Genomic DNA, 19,878 nt, shown 5'->3' with positions numbered 1-19,878 from the left:
TGCCTGGGCTTGCTAATACAGTAGCTCTAGATGAGTGCTCTGTTTCATTTTGCTCTATAGACAGGGCCCGCTGGGTGACAGAGTATGGGGAAGTGCCAGGGTCTCACTGGGGAAGTTGGGGTAGTCTGAAGTCTCTGGAGCCCCTCCTCACTTCCTTTTCTGATAGCCATGTTTTCATGAGTACTCTGAAGAAAGGAAGGCACTGCTCTCAGGATCTTTAGGTGGTGCTCTAGGTCTCACTGCCTAGACCTAGACACTGGAGCCCTGGGCTTCATACTAGCCCAGCATAAGCAGGAGCAGTGGGTCATTTGGGGTATGAGCTGAACATGGGGCATGTTTTCAGTAATACCAAATGATACCAGCCTTCTTGTGGCTTTGAGGACTGGAAGAAAACAACATGGTAGCTTCTGTTTTATAGATATTTCTACCACCCCGCCAAAATGATAAAACAACACTCAACATTGTGATTGGCTATCATTCAGGAGGTCAGTTAAAGGGAATTCTCTATCTACCTTTTCTCTAAATGCTTCAAACTCTGGTGCTTCTTCCATCCTCTGATGAGTGTCAGTACATTCCTGGTGAATGGTGTGGCCTACATACCTATCTTTTAAGACTGTTCTCAAGGTTTATAGCTCTTATAAAAGGAAAGGTTCTCTGCTCTGGTTCTGATGTGGAACTCAACACTTCCACGCCAGTGAGAGGAAAGAGAAAGGCCTTGGCAGGAAGTACCTTCTTTGGGGAAAGTTGGGACAGAGGTGAATACTGATGTTTAACAACTGGGTCTGGTCCCAGAGCACAGCATCTCTGTCTAGGCGACACCCAGTGGGCCTTGTCAATTGAGCAGATAATGAAACGGAGCACTCATTCAGAGCTAGTGTGTTAGCAAGCTGCTCATCAATGTCCCTTTGAGAAGAAAGCCTTCAGTACAGAGTAGGGAGTGAAGTGGATAACAGGAGGCTGAAGCCCTGGGTGGTTAAGGGAAGGAGACATTAACATATATAAGAGGCCTGAAAATGGGAGTTTCTACTGCAGAATGTAGGCTGAGAACCTCTAAGTGTTGAGTGGACATGAGTTGTTCTAAGCTAAATAAGACTAGGGTGCTAGGGCTTGAGCCAATTTAGCCAGATATACGATGCTACCTTAGCTTAAAGTTAGGGACGGATGGACAGGCTTTGATGTCATGTCTCTGGAGAGGAGAATAAATGTGTTTCTTCACTTTGAATTCTTACCTACCTAGAACTATTAACGCAAAGACGGGTCCCAAAGAGGCAGCAACAGGAGGGAGCAGGTGCAGAGACTGATAGTCTGCTGAAAAGTGAGAACACTCCCTTTCTGGGGCTGAGACCAAGAAGCCTTTACTAAGAAACAGTCTCATATTCATCACAAGGAATAGGCTGGGGACTCAGTTGGGGTTTCTCCACTTCTAACCTCTCTAATAAGGACAAATTTTTCCTTTACTAGCCAGCAGAGTAGAAAACAAGAAGGAAGGAAATTAAATCTTTTCAAGTCATTAATTTTTCTTTCATTTCTAGGATCCAGTGAGCCCCAAGCCCCAGCTGGGACCAACTTCACTGCCTACATTGCCTGTACAAACAAGGCTGCTGAAACCAGGGAACTAGCAAGTACAAAAATTTGCTTTCTTAGGCTCGTAAGTTATTCAATAGGTCCTTGCCAATGGCCCTATTTCTGAGATGATAAAATCTTGGGCCCTGAAAGGTTAGTGTCTCTCTCTGGAAGTTAAAGGAGAAAGGAAACAAAAGTACATGTGCAAGATCCTTTACCTTCAGCGGCTCTTTTAAAGAAGACTTTGCAGCTTCCACATGTGAGAGCTCCATAGTGACACCCAGAAGCTTCATCTCCACAGATCAGGCAGGTCTTCTGGGGTGGAAAGTAATAGTCAATGGGCAAAACGTGGTCTCTGGCAGTCTCCAAACTGAAAAACACAAAAAACCAATGCAACACATGTTAGTGGATGGCAGAAATAGGCAAGTGAAGTCTGAAGTCTTCAGGATTGACTTGCATGTGTAAATTACTATTATTCATTGCTCAAGTGAGTTAGTGTGAAGCTGATTTTTTTTGAGGCTTCTCCTAAAGATGTTGTTGGTAGGGTGTGAGAGAACCTTTTTGGATCTTGTCAAGGTATTAGGGAAGTTCTCTGGTAATCCTTAGCCAATCTCATAGTCTATGTCTATATTAGAGAACGAGGAAGGCAGGAAACCTGAGGTTAAGTTATCTAACTTAAGTTGGTGTTCAGGCAACATTTTCAGAGTAATTAAATGATATGAACCCAGCTTTGTGACTTTACCTCATCCAAAAGGAGACCTATAACAAAACCAGACCAAATATCAAATCAATTTGATGTTCCTTGCTTTAGCTCCTTGAGCCTCAAATCTCATCTATAAAATAGGGATAATATCTCCCATCCTATTGAGCTGCTGCAATATAAACCTGATGATGGATAAAATGCCCTTAGAATAAATACACAAGGATCCTGATTAGTATTGTCACAAAAGTCTTATTCTTTTTTTCCCCATTCTTTCACTTTTCTTAGGTGTTTCTCTAGATCACATGGACATCTGCCTGATCCCATTCCACAACATAAAGTAGCAAGCATAATTAATCCCTATGCTTAAGGCTACTGTTGAAAAATGATGTGCAGTGATTCTGGACAGCTTTTAGGCTACCATCTATATACTTGACCATTAAAGGACTCATGAGTTCTTTGGGCAAGAATGGAGCTTCAGAAGTCACTTTGTCTAACTGCCTTTCTCCAAGAATGTCCGTGCCTGAGTTCTTCCAGACGGATATGAAGAAAAGAGACCAGAAAATCTATACTAAAACCTTCATGGAAGGTTAATTCTCACTCTCCTATAGTAAGAAATTCAAGTTTGAACAAAATGGAACATGGTTCTCACTACCCAAAGATCAACTTTTGTCTTTTCTATGTCTTATGCCTAAACATTAAACAAAACTCACAGTAGAGTTGCCTCAGATAGATGACAACTGCCCATGCTATCATTTGAAGGAGTACAACTGCTATATTTTATTTTAAGTACTTCTTCCTTACTAAGGAATGAAGAAAAATTAGCCCTAATGGGAGCCTGTTTGCTGTATTGGGTGATTTCAACACCTAACAATAACTCCGTAAAGACAAGCTTATTTTCTCATTTTTATATCTATTGTACAGATGAAAAAAGACTCGGAGACGAGAAGCGCAGGACAATTTGACTCCAAGTCCAACAATTTCCATCAACATATTGTCTTCTCACCACTCACCTTTACTTTCCACCAGTGGCCTTTTGATTTGAATGCTCAGCACAGTCATCAGAATTTTTAAAAAATCATGAAAGGTGCTCCCCTCAACCCCAAGTGAACAGCTCTGGCAGGACAAGAGCAAAGAAAACTTTCACTCACTTCCCAAGCACTTTAACTGCAAAACACAAATATCAGCCTTTATTCAAGTCCCAAGAACAATAGAAAGCATTCAAAAAATTCTGCTGATATGCAAACTCAGTGGCTGGATATCATGGCCTATCTTCACTCCCCACAAGCCTTCCTTTCCCTACTCTAACTAGAAAGCCAGCAAGAGTACTTCCACCAAACCAAGGCTTGCAGGGCCATAAGTTCCACAGAGAAGGAGCTTACTTTCAATATACAATTCAGCTAAATACTAAGATCATAATTCCTATGCCTAAAAATGCCGTTTCCTTGGGTAAAAATTGTGCCCCTTTCTATAGTCCTGAATGAAACATGGAGAAGAAATAGAAAATTTTCACAAATATCTTCCTCCTTTCTCCACCTTTTTGACTTCTGTTACTAACACAAACAGTCAAAATAAAATCAGAAGAACATGTATTTAGGCACTCTACGTGCCAGGCCATTTCATACATATCACCTCATTTAATTTTCCCAACGACCCTACCAGGTAGCTCTGTATCATCCCTATATTACAGAAGAAGAAACTGATGCCCATAACAATTAAGTAAACTTGTTCAAGATCTCGCATCTATTAATAATAAGTGGCAAGGCCAGGATTTCATCCCGGGTGAGTCTGACTACAAAGTGTAGATTCTTAGCCACTGACAAACCATGTTGTACAGCTGAAGGTTAGGATTAGGTAAGTTGATTCAACTCAACTTTTAGCACCTAGCCCTATGGACCACGCACAGGGGTAGGTGCTGAGGATATAGTGGTGATCGAGATATTTTTCTTGGCCCTAAGAAACTACTATTATCTGGTAGAGAAGAAAGACAGGAAGTAGCTAATTATAAAGTAAGATAGTAAATGATAAAAGAAAGCAGACTGCTACATATGAGGATGCACTTCAAAGATAGGATTATTTTTTGAAAGACACAATGTATGTACGGGTACACATATGTATGTATGGGTAAAGGAGATGCTGATGATGCTGATGATGATAATGATGGTTATTATTAGATGATTACAAAATAAATATCAGATAAACAAAATGGAAACATGCAGAAAGTAAATATGAGCTCATTTTGTAAAGGACCTTTAAGAAATAGAAATGGAGAGTTGCTCTAAAATGGGTATAAAGTTTCTGTTAAGCATGAAGAAAAAGTTCTAGAGATCTGCTGTACAACATTGTGCCTATAGTTAACAATATGGTATTGTGCCCTTAAATTTTGTTATGAAGGTAGACGTCATGTTGTGTTATTATTAAAGAATGTTTTTTAAAGAAATATAAATTTTCAACCATACTAAAATTGAAAATACAGTTAAAATTGTTTCAAAGAATCTAATCAAATTTAAAAACAATGAAAGACAAAATATTCATTAGAATTTTGTTTATTAGATATGAGTTTAATAAAGTGCACCTTGAACAAAAATAACTGTAAAGAAGGAAGAGGAGGAGAAATAGTTAAAGGGATTCAGAATCTGGACTTTTACTAGTTGCAACCCATTTTGACAAGAGACCTGAGATAGTAACTCCTGGCATCACTAGGTCAGTTTCTGCCTCTCCCCAACTCCCTCACTAGCAAAATATTTTGGATATCGCTCCCACTGACCCTGACCTAGTGTGGACAAAGGGCACATTGCAGTTCTGACTCATGAGCTGAACTTTGGGTTTTGGAAATGAAAATTCCAACTGCAGTCCCTCTCTGAGGCTTATATCCTAGAGTAACTTGTGCACATGTATACCAGGAGGCACATGCAAGAACAGTCATAGCAGTTTTGTTTATAAAAGCATAAATGATAAGCAACCACTGACAGGAGAAAAATAAATTGTGGCACACATGTCCAATAATACAATTCAGCAATGAAAAGGAATGGAATCGAGCTATGCATAGATGAATCTCAAATACTAACGTAAAAGACATAACTCACAATCGCATACATCCAATATGATTCCATTATATAAACTTCAAAAAGAAGTAAAAGCAAACAATATATTATTTGGGAATGTAATGTGAAAACTTATCAAAATGCAAGGGAATAATAAAGCCCAAATGTAGGATAGTGGTTACTTCTGAGGGGAGGCTGGGAATGACGATAAGAGAAAAAGAAAAGACGATACAAGTAGATTATGCTCTTATTTTTAAAATATTGACTAAGCTGCCATTACATGCCTGACATTCTTCTAGGTCCTAGAGATATAGCAATGAACAAAACAGACAAAAATACATGCCTTCACACAGCTTCCATTCTAATAGCACTGATGCAACAATGATGTTAATGTTGTTGATTCTTTAATCAGGGTTCATAAACATTAATTTTATAATTATGCCATATAACTTATATATTACATGTATTGTTTGATATGACTAAAACAGCACATAATGAGAAAAATTAAAAGAAAAACTTCAGAAGTTTTGAATATGTTCCTAAATAGCATCGTAATTGCAAACAGAGCAGAGGTTTGCTTTGAGAACAAATTCAGAATTTGCACATGACATTGTGTTTCTTCTTACCTTCCGTGGGTTGTATGTTCACTTATTATCCTGAGGCAGGGCATTTGGTTTTATGAGTCTGAAGCAAAAGCAATGCCCCATAGAATGGAAGGTTTCTGAACCAGAATACCACTTGCAATTCTTCAACAGTTTCATAAGTAATTAAATAAAAGTGGATTACTAGAAGCTGTTGGCCTGCCAATGCTGGCTCATGGGGAATTTGGGTTTAGGAAACCTTGGCACCCAGCTGAGATCACTAGGTCTCGGTCTCTCTCTCTCTCTCTCTCTCTCTCTCTCTCTCTCTCCCTGGCTTCTGACTCTTTTCCTTTTTCTCTCCCCTCCTCTGCTCCTCCCCCTGCCCCCCAATTCTCTTTTCAAAGGAGGAATTGGGAATACTTTGAAGGATCTCATTAATATAACTAAGTCCCAGTAATGACTGTGGAAGCAGGGTGAAATGCAAAAGCAACAGACCAGTTTTATTTGTTAGAGATGAATGGCAACTCAACAAGGCTTTGGAGACAGCCAGACCTGGGTTAGAATTCTGCCTCCACCACTGAACTTTGGGTGAAGTAACTAAAGCTCTCTGTGCTCCATTTGCCTCATTTATAGAGTTGGGAATACCTTCAACTCTAGATGGCTTTTGTGAGAATTACGATTACATTAAATAACATATGTAATAGCTCTTGCCTCTGTGCCTGCCACATGGTAGGAGCATTGTAAGTCTTGGTTGCTGTAATCTTTTGTCTTACCATAAAAAATGAAATATCTAATATTCTAAGAATAAAAAAGAGAATTTTTCTTGCCTATGCAGAGCTTTTAGAGAAAGGTAAATACATGAATACATGTGAGGGGGGATGTAGGGCATAGTGGGTGGGGAGAGAGGGAGGGAGAAATAGAGAGGGGAAGAGACAGAGGGAGAGCAAGCCTAGATATGTAAACAATGAGGATTCAATAAAGTTGTGAAGGTAAAGCAGCCCCACACCACTGCTGACACAGTGCTTAATAAATGGTCATTACTACAATAATCTCATGAGAAAGTTGTAGAGGAGAGATGGGGGAGAACCACGTTTTGAAAAGCTACCTCTGAGGTAGGTATCATTACCTCTATTTTGCATATATGCCAACTGAGACTTAGAGAAAGTAAATGACTTGTCCAAGTCCATACAGTGACAAAACCAGAATTATACTTCTGATTATTTCCTGGTCCCAACTCCATATTTTCCCACTATTCTAAACTGTCAAGGCTATATGCTATTTCTGTGGTAGCTTGGTTTTAATTTAATTAGGTTGTTTTTAATGGGCTTACTGAGTTATGATTCATGTACTATTAAATTCACCATTTTAGCATATTCACACCTATTACCACAAACTAATTTAGCAATTATATCACCGACAAAAGAAATCTTGTACCCAGTAGCAGCCACTCCTCATAACATTTGCTCCCAGACCCTGGAAGCATTAATTTCCTTTCCATCTCTAAATGTTTTTCTTTTATGGATATTTAATATAAATAAAATGGTACAGTGTGGTCTTTTGTGAGCTGCTTCTTTCACCTAGCATAATGTTTTCATTGCTTTCACCTAGTTCATCTACGTTGTAGCATATGTTAGTACTTTAATTCTTATTATTGATAGATAAACCATGGCATAGATATGCCACATTTTGTTTTACCATTTATCAGTTGGTAAATATTTTAGTGTCTTCCACTCTTTGGCTATTATAAATAATGCTGCTATGAAAACTTGTGTACAAGTTCTTGCATAGATGTGTTTTCTTTTCTCTTATTTATCTTGGAAACAGTAACATTTTTGATACATATACAAAACAGAATACTATGCAAAAAGAGTGAGATCATGTCCTTTACAGCAGCATAGATGGATCTAGAAGCCATCAGTCTAAGCAAACCAATTCAAGTACAGAAAACCAAATACCACATGTTCTCATTTGTAAGTGCAAGCTAAGTACTGAGTACATGTGAACACAAAGAAGGGAACAAGAGGCACCAGGGCCTACTTGATGGTGGATGGTAGGAGGAGGGTAAGGATCGAAAAACTACCTATCTGGTACCATGCTTATTACCTGGGCGATGAAATAATGTGTACACCAAACCCCCGTGACACACAATTTAGCTATATAGCAAACCTGCATATGTACCCCTGAACATGAAAGTGAAGAAAAACCAAAAAACAAACAGTAATTTTTTTTTTAACTTTCAGACTGTTTTTCAAAGGGCTGCACCACTTTATATTTTACAAGCAATGTATAAGGGTTCCAATTCCTCCACATTAAAGCCAATACTTGTTATTTGTTCCTTTTTACTATAGCCATCCTAATAGATGTAAACTGGTATCTGAATTTGGTTTTGATCTGCATTTCCCTAATGAGTAATGATGCTGAGCATTTTAAATTTGTATATCTTCTATCAAGAAATGGCCATTCAAATATTTTGCCCATTTTAAAATGGGGTTGTCTTTTTATATTGAGTTTCAAGAGTTCTTTATATATTCTAAATTCAATACCCTTATTAGATATATGACTTGCAAATACTTTGTCTCATTCTGTGGGTGACATTTTCACTTCCTTGATGGCATCATTTGCGGCACAAAGAATTTCAAATTTGATGAAGTCCAATTTATCAATTTTTTTTTCTCTTGTTGCTTGTGTTTTTGGTGTTATATCCAAAAAAACCATTGCCTACTGCAAGGTCATAAAGATTTACTCTGATATTTTCTTCTGAGATTTATCCTCTTAGCTCTATAGCATTTGGATCCATGATACACCGTGAGATCATTTTTTTTGCACATTTGAAGCGGTCCAATGTCTTTTATTTTCACGTGGATATCCAATTTTTCCAGTACAATTTGTTGAAAAGACTATTGTTTTCTCATTGAGTGGTTTTGCAACACTGTTGAAAATTAGTTGGCCTTAAATGTAAGAATGGATTCTCAATTGTATTCCATTTATTAATCTGTTCTTCCTTATGCCAATACCATATGCTATTGATTACCACAGCTCTGTAGTAAGATTTGGAAACAGAAAGCATGTGTACTTGAACTTTGTTTTTCTTTCTCAATATTATTTTGGCTATCCTAGGTTCTATGTATTTAAATATTAATTTTAGGGTTCGATTTTCATTTTCTGCTAAGAAACCAGCCAGGATTTTGATAGGAGTTTACTTCAATCTTTGGGGAGTATTTCCATCTTGACAATATTAAGTCCTCTGGTACATGAACAAGGGATGTTTTTCTATTTATTTAGATCTTTAATTACTTTCCACGATGTTTTGTGGTTTGCAGCATACAAGTCTTACACTTGTTTTGTTAAATTTATTTTTAAATATTTTGGTATTTTGATGACATTGTGAATGAATTGTTTTCTTAATTTCATTTTCAGATTGTTCATTGCTAGTGTACAGAAATACAACTGATTTTTGCACATGAATTTTGTATTCTGAAACCTTGCTGAACTCATTTCCTCATTCTAATAGTTTATCATGAATTCCTTGGGATTTTCTATGTATAAGATCATGTCATCTGTGAATATAGATAATTTCAACTCTTCCTTCAATATGGGTACCTTTTACTTCTTCTTCTTCTTCTTCTTTTTTTTTTTTTTAAGCCAGATTGTCTTGACTTGAGCCTACAATACAATGATAAATGGAGATGGTGAGAGCAGTCATGCTTGTCTTGTTCCTGATCTTACAAGGAAGGATTTCAGTCTTTCACTGTTAAGTATGATGTTGGCTGCGTGTTTTTCAGAGATATCCATTATAAAGTTTCCTCCTATTCCTAGTTTTTTTCAACGTTACTTTATAGTCCTGAGATAAATCCAACTTTGTCATCCTTTATAAACCTTTTTATTTGTTTCTGAATTCAGTTTGTTAGCATTTTGTTGATATTTTTAGAAATTTATCAACATTCAAAAGTGATATTACCCTACAGTTTTATTTTTGTGTCATATCTTTGGTTTTAGTATCAGGTTAATGCTGACTTTGCACAATCAGTTGGGAGGAGTTCCAGCCTCTTCCACTTTTTGGAAAAATTTGTGAAGGATTGGTATTAAATCTTCCTTAAATATTTGATAGAATTCGCCAGTGAAGACATCTGAACCTGGGCTTTTCTTCGTGGGAATTTTCTTAATTACTAATCCAATATCTTTACTTATTACAGGGCTATTCAGGTTTTCTCTTCTTCACTGGTCATTTCTGATAGTTTGTGTTTTTTCTGAGTATTTGTTCATTTCATCTAAGTCATCTAATTTTTTGGCATACAATATGGTTGATATGGTTTTGCTCTGTGTCCCCAAGCAAATCTCATGCTGAATTGTAATCTCTAATGTTGAGGAAGGGACCTGGTAGGAGGTGATTGGATCATGGGGGCAGATTTTCCCCTTGCTGTTCTCATGATAGTGAGTTCTCACAAGATCTGATGGTTTAAAAGTGTGTGGCACTTCCCCATTTGCTCTCTCTCTCTCCTGCCGCCATGTGAATATGTGTCTTCCATGCCCCTTAGCTTTCCACCTGACTGTAAGTTTCCTGACACCTCACCAACCATGACACCTGTACAGCCTGTGGAACTGTTGGTCAATTAAACATCTTTTCCTCATAAACTACCCAGTCTCAGGTAGTTTTTTTATAGCTCTGTGAAAATGATCTAATACAATGGTATTTCCTTTTAATCCTTTGAAAATTATTTTTAAGGTAGTTAGTGATGGCCCCATTTTCATTGCTTATTTTGATAATTTGAATCTTCTCTCTCTCTCTTTTTATTCAATCTGACTAAAGGTTTTTCAAATTTGTTGATCTTTTCAAAGAATCATTTTTTACTTTCATTGATTCTATTCTATATTTCATTTATTTGTGACTAGAAGTCTTTATTAATCTTTCTTCTTGCTTTCTTTGTAGTTTGCTGTTCCTTTCCTAGTTTCCTAAGGTGGAAGGTTAGGTTCTTGATTTGAGATCATTTGTCTGTTGATATAGGCATTTGCAGTTATAAGTTTCCCTTTGACTACTGTTTTAGCTTGGCTGTATCCTGTAAGTTTTGGTACAATGTATTTTCATTTTCATTAATCTCAAAGTATTTTCTCATTTATCTTATGATTTCTTCTTTGACCCACTGTTGAGGAGCATGTTGCTTAATTCCACAAATTGTGAATTTCCCAAATATCTTTCTATTACTAATTGTTTATTATTTCCACTGTGATGAGAGAACTTACAGAATTTTTTCTTGAATACATTCTTTTCAGAAGCCTTTGTTTCCTTTCCAGAGTCCTGGAAAAGTTATTTTTTCACAGTATTTGCTAGTGTTCTCATTGGTTTCATGAAAGGGTGAATTTATGGTGTGGGCAGGGGTGGGGGTGTTCTGATTCCACCATTCTGGAAGTTTTGCCTTCTAAGTCAGGTTGTATTTTATGACACAAAAATTATCCCCTTATATACACACACTAATCCCCATGATAAAGAGAGGTCACTCCTACTTTTCATTCATTTATTCATGTATGCATTCCTTCATTCAGTGATTAGTACATTATAAATGGACAGCTCTGCTAAATGATTCATATATAAAAATGAAGAAGACATAGCCCCTAGTTTCAAGGAGAATTCATGGCTTATTTGAAGCTAATACAAGTGCACATATGGTTAATGCAAAGTGTAGCAAGACAAATGCTGCAAAAGGGACCGAGATGGTAATTACTAAAGAAAGAGAAAATTTATTTTGCTCGCAGATACTAGGAGGTAACTCCTACCATGTACTCAACCCTATTACTGACCAAACTAAATGTTTTACATACTAGGCAAATATTTACTTTGAAATCTACTTAGAGATAAAGTGGGGGTGTCCATGGCTCTAATGCATATTTAAGCCTCAAACCTGACATGCAGCAACTGCTCTGTACAACACAGAAACATGAATAGAACAATTACTTGTCACTGTGCATCAGGCTGCTATAGCCCTATTGGTGATTTCCATTTTCTATAGCTTACATCACCAACAAACATGCCAAGACAGCTTGAGGGGTGGTAGCAAAAGTGTTAACAGCGTATCTCACTGACAATACAAATCTATCCTTTTCTCCTGGAATCACTCTCATAAATGGGGCTGGACAGACAAATCCTTATTAAAGTTATGGCCTTGCCTTTCCCAGGCTTCATCTGCTGTCTTCTGTGAGCCAATTTTTTTTTTCCAATGGCTTCCTAACCATCATAGCCAATAAGCCATGAGATAACTAGCCAGATTGCTTTCTGCAGTGTCATCAAATCTTAGGACCAAGAGCTATTTCCACATTATGTTTCTGGAATCCATTGCCAAGGAAACAGGAAATTTTTTTAAATACTTGATTTTATTTTACCTGTTAAATCTTTTTTTTTTTTTTTTTTTTTTTTTTTTTTTTTTTTTTTTGAGACAGAGTCTTGCTCTGTTGCCCAGACTGGAACACAGTGGCACAATTTTGGTTCACTGCAACCTCCGCTTCCCAGGTTCAAAAGATTGTTCTACCTCAGCTTCCCTGTCAAATCTTACTGGACCAATATTTTTCTCACATCTTTCACCTGAATTTCTGATACTAAAGAAGCTATTTACTAAGGGTTTACTATGTCCTAAGCACTTGTGAAGGTGCTTAAATCCCCACAACTATTATTGCCAGGTACACAGTGTATTTCCATTTTATAAATGAAATGCCAAAGGTACAGAGGCATTGAGTGATTTCCTCAAGATCTCAAAACTAGTAAGTAGCAGAGCCAGGGTCTGAATCCATGCCTGGCTAACTCCAAAGCCCATGCTCTGTCAACCATACTATATAGCATTGTCTGTTGTTGATTGTCAAAGTTGGATGGCCCTTAGCAATCATCTAGTACAGTGTTTCTCACTCTTGGCAACACAAACTCACTAGAGAGCCTTCTTAATATACTGAGGCTCCTCCCAACATTCTCTATTACGATTTAATTGAACTGGGGTGAGCAGTTAAATACACCATGGAATAATATGCAGCCATGAAAAAGGAAAGTGAATGTCCTTTGCAGGGACAAAGCTGAAGCTGGAAAGCATCATTCTCAACAAACTAACACAGAAATAGAAAACCAAACACTATATGTTCTGACTTGTAAGTGGGAGTTCAACAATGAGAACACATAGACACAGGGAAGGGGGCATCACACACCAGGGCCTATTGCGAGGTGGGGGGCTAGGGGAGGGATAGCATTAGGAGAAATATGTAATGTAGATGACGAGTTGATAGGTGCAGCAAACCACCATGGCATGTGTATACCTATGTAACAAACCTGCATGCTCGGCACATGTACCCCAGAACTTAAAGTATAATTAAACAAACAAACAACAACAACAACAAAATCTGGGCATCCAGGTTTTTTCAAAGATCCCCAAATGATTTTAATGGCCACTCAAGGCTGAACCCACTAAACTTGTCCAACTCCCTCATCGTTCAGTGGAAAATTTCAAGCCTAGATAGGGACAGAGAATTGACCAGGAGAAACAGTTATTCAGAGGCAAGTATGAGACTAGATCATAGGTTTTATGATTCTTATGCCAGGGATCTGTTTTAGAATAATATTTCCAATCATATTCTGCATATTTAGGTTTTTCCATGGCATAGAATTTGGAACAGGCAACCTATGAAAAATCTATGTAACAACCACAATCAGTTATTCAGCTATATTCCACAATTATTTTAACAGATGGTAAAAGAAGTAAACAGTATAGGAGCCACCAAAAGAATCTCACCCATTATGGAGTTACCCTCTTTCTGGAAAAAGATTAGTAAACATTAATCAAGTGTCCTTCTATTTGCCAGACACTGAAAGGCACTTTCAAACATTAGGGGCCCAAAGATACAAATATCTTTGTCCCCTGTTATAAGTCTGGTCTTAAGAGATAATACTGTCATACAGAGCAAGGTTATTTTATAGTTGAGGCAAATGAGACTCAGAACTAAAGATATTTTCTAATAAGTTACAGGTCACAAGAGGAAAAATCAAAGTTTTGGCGGCAGAGAGACCTGAGTTTGAATCTCCCTATTATTGATCACTAGCTATGTAAAGCTGGACACAAGATGAACCTAACCTCCCTTCTCATAAGTTTCCTTATCTATAAAATGAAGAAAATCACATTTCAAAGCCAAAGAGAATTGTCACAAATACATCAGACCATACACGGGAAAGGGCCTGGCACACTCAAAATAAATGGTAATTTCTCCCCATTTTCTCCATCTCACTCCATCTTCCTTTTGGTACTGGAGTCTGCGTGGATAGGACATCTGACTTTCAGTCCAGTGAACTCTGCAATCTTTATGCTGCCTCCTCTATCATACACTACTGGTTAAGGCAGAAAAGTAGCATTTACTACTTGCCCTTACCCAAAACGTATAAAAACCCTGCAGGGAAGAAAACCCTTTCTTAAAGTCCTTTTGTGACTTTGTCTGTGGCAGGGAAAACACAGATGATATAGGTTAAGAAATGTAAAAAATGTTCAGCCAAGTGTCTGAGAGCTTCAGAAATCCAAAGAAGGAAGATAGCATCATGTGAGCAGACACAACTTGGGTAGCAGTGAAATGCTGACAAAAATCCACAACCAACAAGCCAAGGTTAGGCATTTCATGTTGGCCCAAAGAAACTACAAGAACTAGAAAAACAGTCCCATTGAGATACTCACCAAGAACAGAGGTTACCCTGATTTCTTAAACAGATGTAGAGTGAGATCTGGCCCAAGGCAAAACAAGGCAAGGTATTAGCTTTAAACACTTGGGAAAAGTGCCTTGCTCTTCAACACATAAGAGACTGATTTTCTGATTTTTGTCGTGAGCAGCAGAGTCATTGGCAGAGACTAAAAAATCCCCTACCCCGTCTCACTTCCGTACAGATCACAACATATAGCACAATAATAACAGCTGACATTTATGGGGACACTATGTGTCCCAGTTACTATACTACACTCTACATACTTTAACCTCATTTAGTCTTTACAACAACTGCATGAGGTATGCATTATTATCCTCATTTTAGAGAAGAGATGACCGAGGTCTAGAAACCTTAAATGTTCTGCCTAAGACCCACAGATAGCCGTTGATGGCTTCAAGATTTAAATTCAAGTTTCTCTAACTCCAAGATCAACTATTAGACTATATATTTTCTCACATTGGATAGCAAATGACTCAACTTAGAAAACCATGAGTCATACTGGACTTAATGTAGTACACTTCCCTCAATGCACCCCACCTACCGCTGCCATCCAATCAGTCAATCAGTGACTAATATCTGTTAATTTTACTGCCTAAATAGTTCCTACAATTACACACACACAGACACATTCACACACACACACATGCACACGCACACACAGAGCAAGAGAGAGAGAGAGAGAGAGAGAGAGAGAGAGAGAGCGAGCGAGCTTTGCCTCAAAAATAACTGCAATTGTCTTATTCAAGTCTTCTGCTTCTTGTCTGATCCTCTCAAGTCCAGTCCATAAATTACACAGGACCCCAGAGGAATTGTATTTAAAACATCTGTTTCTGTAGCTCCTCTCTCTAGCAGCTTTCAATAACTACCTATGGCTTATAGCAGTGGTCGTAACTCACTGATGTATTAGAATCCTCTGAGGAGCTAATTAACAATAGGGAACACTGATTCCACCTTCAGTTAGGACAGACTCTTCTGAATCTGAAGTTACTGGTGAGACCTGAGAATCTGTAATTTTATTAAATGACGAAGTGAAAACCAGTTGACTTACAGGATACAAATTCAAAGCACTAGCATGGCATTCAAAGCTTATTTCTAGCTTCTTATCTCAATACCCTCACAATCTTTTCCATGTGACCTTCCAGCAGTACCACCCTGTTTCAATTCCCCAATTTAACCCTGCTGCCTTATTCCTCTGTATCTTTGCTTATTTTGCCATTGCCTCCAATTTGAATGGCCCTACCTTGTCCCCAACCATCTGTCTCCTTTGCCACATCATTTCGTAACTCAGGTCTCAGCCCAAAAGGCTACCACTTATTCCATGAAGCCCTTCCTGACTCTAACCCTAGACAGAATAGGAACACACCTCCACTTGTATGGTCTTCTTTCAAAGCACCTATTATCTTGGTGCATTATATAGTACTTTTATATGGATTAGAGCACAAATTATTGATGCATATGTCTGGTTTCCATCCACCATGTGGCTTTCATTGATAAATTTCAAGGGTCTAGCCTTGACACTGCCTGGGTATTTTTACCTCAAATTTTCTCCTCTTTTCTTCCTCCTCTTTTCATTCTTAAGTCACAGAACAGAGTCTGAAAACAACCACGTTATCTCTCAAAGGGCATCTTAATTGAAGGACATGATGGACACTGAACAACTTTTGAATCCTAAATTAAAACACTGCTAAACTATATTAGACAAATAAAAAACCTCTCTTTTCTTCCCCCTCAAAAATACCAAAGACTTTACAATATCCATTCTATTACAGTATCTCTCATGTCCTGGCCATGAACTTCTTCATCACATCTAATACAAATCCTTTAGATTACTTCTCTGTCTTCAGTAGAAATGGAAAATAACCACTTGCTATACTCTTACCTTACCTTACTCTTTCTTTACTACACATTAACATAAAGGTGAATAAAATGTAATATAGGATAAAACCCGAGAGAGAAAATGTGTCATATTTGGCATACTTTTGAATTAGGTAAAAGTGAAGTGGTATGGAGCTGGTGGAACTGTCATTGTTAAATAAACAGATAAAGTGTTCAACTTGGTAAATAAGCTCTTTCCATTCTGCAAAGTTATCATGTGGTCTCTGGCAAAGTACTTTCCTAGTTCCTCTTTGCCATGAAGAGACAAGTTGCAGCCAGACAGAGCCTGCTTTCCTTTGTCCCTCATCAGTGCCTGCTCTCCACAGTTTTTTCTCTGGAATCCACCTTAGTATACTGGATTGGGAGTTGGGAGCCTGGAATTCCATTATAAATTCTGACACTAACTTGCTGCGTGACCTTGGACCAGTCACCTTTCTTCCTGACTCTATTTTCTCAGCTTATAAAACCTGTATTTGTGGAGTACTTCAAGCACATACAGATAAATTTACCTCGTGGGATCTGCACAATCATTCTGTGAGGCAAATAGATGAGTCAAGGGAAGCTCAGGAAGGTTAAGTAAGTTGTCTAAAAATTGAGCAGCTAGAAAGTAGCAGGGTTGTAATGTGAACTCAGTTTCTAATATACCAAACTGCCTTCTATGATACCTATAAAACTCAGGAGCATTTGATTAGGAGTTCTTTAAAAGCTTAAAATTAACGACAATATGCACAACACTTCATTAATTTTAAAATGCCTTCAAATTCATTATCATCTATTCTGTCAATAAAATTGTATTTGGTGCCTACCAAAAGCCAGACACCATTACACTGAGGATATAGTACAAACAAGTTAAACATAGTCCCTCACTGTCTTGAGGTATCTTCCATGGTGGCGGGGAGAATGCATGAAACACTTATAGAAAAAGTTCAGAAAATGAATTTCAGATACTTCTAAGTACAGCAGTGTAAGATCATACTGGGTGACAGTAGCATCTTATTTAATCTTCTCAATATCCCTTCCATGTAGGTATTTTTCATTAACTCCATTTCCAGACAGAAAAAAAAAGGCAGAAAAGCAAATGACTTAGCATGCCAGTGAAGAATAGAGCTTGGCTTATATACCTACACACCACAACTTCTGAATATATGTTTCATGCTCATCCATTATTTTGCCTTGCTCCCCGTACTAGTTTTCTAGGATACTAGGATTTGGTCTTCAAATGACTGACTTGCATTTAGTAAAATAAGGCCTTATTTCTGAGGCCTTAGGAGGATGAGACTTAGGCAAAATGATTCCTGCTCATGAGATCGGGAGCACCAGGCACTTTGCTTTCTAAACAGGACCAGTGTGTTTGCTGGTCCATTTGTCTATCTGTTCCTTAAGAGTAGCTAGGACTTGTTTTGTTCAAGTTCTATCCCCAGTGCCTAGCACATGGCTTGGCCCCTAATTAGTGTTTGTTAAATATTTATGGAAGCTATGAATAAATGAATGAATGAACCAAGGAGAGAGCAAACTAACACAGCTTGCAGAAAACTGGATTGCCGTGTTTCTGGCCAAAAGAATTAAACTACACTCAGCTTCTCTCTGTAAGCTTCAGCTACTTTCTCCCGGGAACAAGCAGGCATGGCAAAGAGTTAGGGAGGAGCTGGCAGCCTAGGGGGAAGAGAATGGAACATATCATACAAGAAGCATAACCATGCCAGTTGAAAAGAAACTGCCCCCTCCAAGAAGTAGTTAAGAAAGGACCATGATATGATTTTCTTCTTCTCTCTAAGTCCTAGAGAGCTAGACTTTGTTCCCTGTACTTCTTAGGCAATGAGGAAATAATGGAACTGAAATCAGGTGGTTCAGCCTTATGCACATTTTGAAAGCTGAAAAGGACAATATTAAATTTGATGATGGCTAGAGTGGTCTGGAGACTTTCCTTAGGGCTAAGGAATGCTGGACTCTCTGGGGCCCTCTGTTCCACTTTCATTAAATATCCTAGTCACCGTTTGTCTATATGCTTACACTATAGATATATGAAAACAGAGTAGTCTCTGAACACCTACATCTGACTTGGATTGAAGAGAAAAAATTCCCCATGAAAAGGGAGGAAGCTAATATTTGCTTAACAGTCACCATAAACCAGCACTGCAGTACCTATAGTCACGCTTTATTGAGCAACTACAATTTCTCATCTATGAAATGGAGATACTCACATGATCTACCTACCCAGTTTGTTGTGTGGATTATGTGAGCTAATCTATGTCAGATGTTCAGCATAGTGCCTGGCATATAATATGTATATATCAAATAACAAAAGAAGCTGTCACCACCATGACTCCCACCACCACCATCATCATCATCATCATCTATTTGCAGAGTTTTAATTTAGATGCTTTCATATCAATTATCATAATGTATCCTCTTCATAGAATTGCATGGTAGAGATTATCATCTTCATTTGACCGATAAGGAACCTGAAGTACAAGAAAGCTTAGTAATTTTCCTAAGGTTCTACAGCTGGGAAGAAACACAGCAAGAATTAGAAGCTAGATCCATTTAAGTAGTCCTTCATTGTGCCACACAAGGCCAAAATAAAACCTGGCAACTAACAACTAGTCACAGATGCTTGGAAATCCTGATTGACTTACGGTAATAATTCCATTCATACATCAATGTTGAAAGCAAATGTGATTATATTTTGAAACTCCATTTTGATTCCTTGATAAACCTAGGGGTAGTGGCTAAAACTGAAAAGCTATGGCTTATTGTCTTTATTAAACACTTCACATTCATTCAAAAGTTGGGCAACCAAATCCTTCTATAAGCCAGGGACATAGAAAGACCACAGATCCTCTCTTTTAAGGCCACCACAGGCAACACAGTTATGAAAATGTAATTTGAAAGACATTCATACTTGTGTATAATAGAGTGATGTAAGAACTTGGAAGAGAATACAGTCTTTTTTAATAGCTATATTGAGATATGGTCAAGTTCATCCATTTAGAAGGTATAATTCAATGGCTTTTAGTTTATTTACAGAGCTATACAAACATCACTACTATCTATGTTCAGAATATTTTAATCACCCCCAAACAAAACCCCATACCCATAGTAGTCACTCTCTCACCATCCTTCCCTCCTTACCATTCTTCCTTCCCCTTCTGTCTCTATGGATTGGTCTATTCTGGACATTTCATATGAATGGAATCATGCATGTGAACATTCATGACCGACTTTCTTTGCTTAGCACAATGTTTTCAAGGTTCATCCATATATCATGTATAATATTTCTTTCATTTTTATGAATAAGTAATACTCCATTATGTACCACGTTTCCTTCATTCATCACTTGATAGACATTCAGTTTGTTTCTACTTTCTGACTAATATTAATAAGGCTGCTATGAACACTGCC

General features: G+C 37.8%; 1 protein-coding gene across 1 annotated transcript in view; it reads right to left on the bottom strand.

Moving 5' to 3' along the window:
• AR (androgen receptor) overlaps positions 1-19,878 on the bottom strand; it is a 166,655-nt gene that overhangs the window by 69,128 nt on the left and 77,649 nt on the right. Inside the window, 1 exon segment of the mRNA NM_001279963.1 lies at positions 1,782-1,933. Within this exon segment, the coding sequence (NP_001266892.1) occupies positions 1,782-1,933 (152 nt within the window).

This window comes from Saimiri boliviensis, chromosome X (assembly GCF_048565385.1).
Source record: "Saimiri boliviensis isolate mSaiBol1 chromosome X, mSaiBol1.pri, whole genome shotgun sequence".
NCBI lineage: Eukaryota > Metazoa > Chordata > Mammalia > Primates > Cebidae > Saimiri > Saimiri boliviensis.
This window is presented reverse-complemented; position numbering and strand designations above follow the sequence as displayed.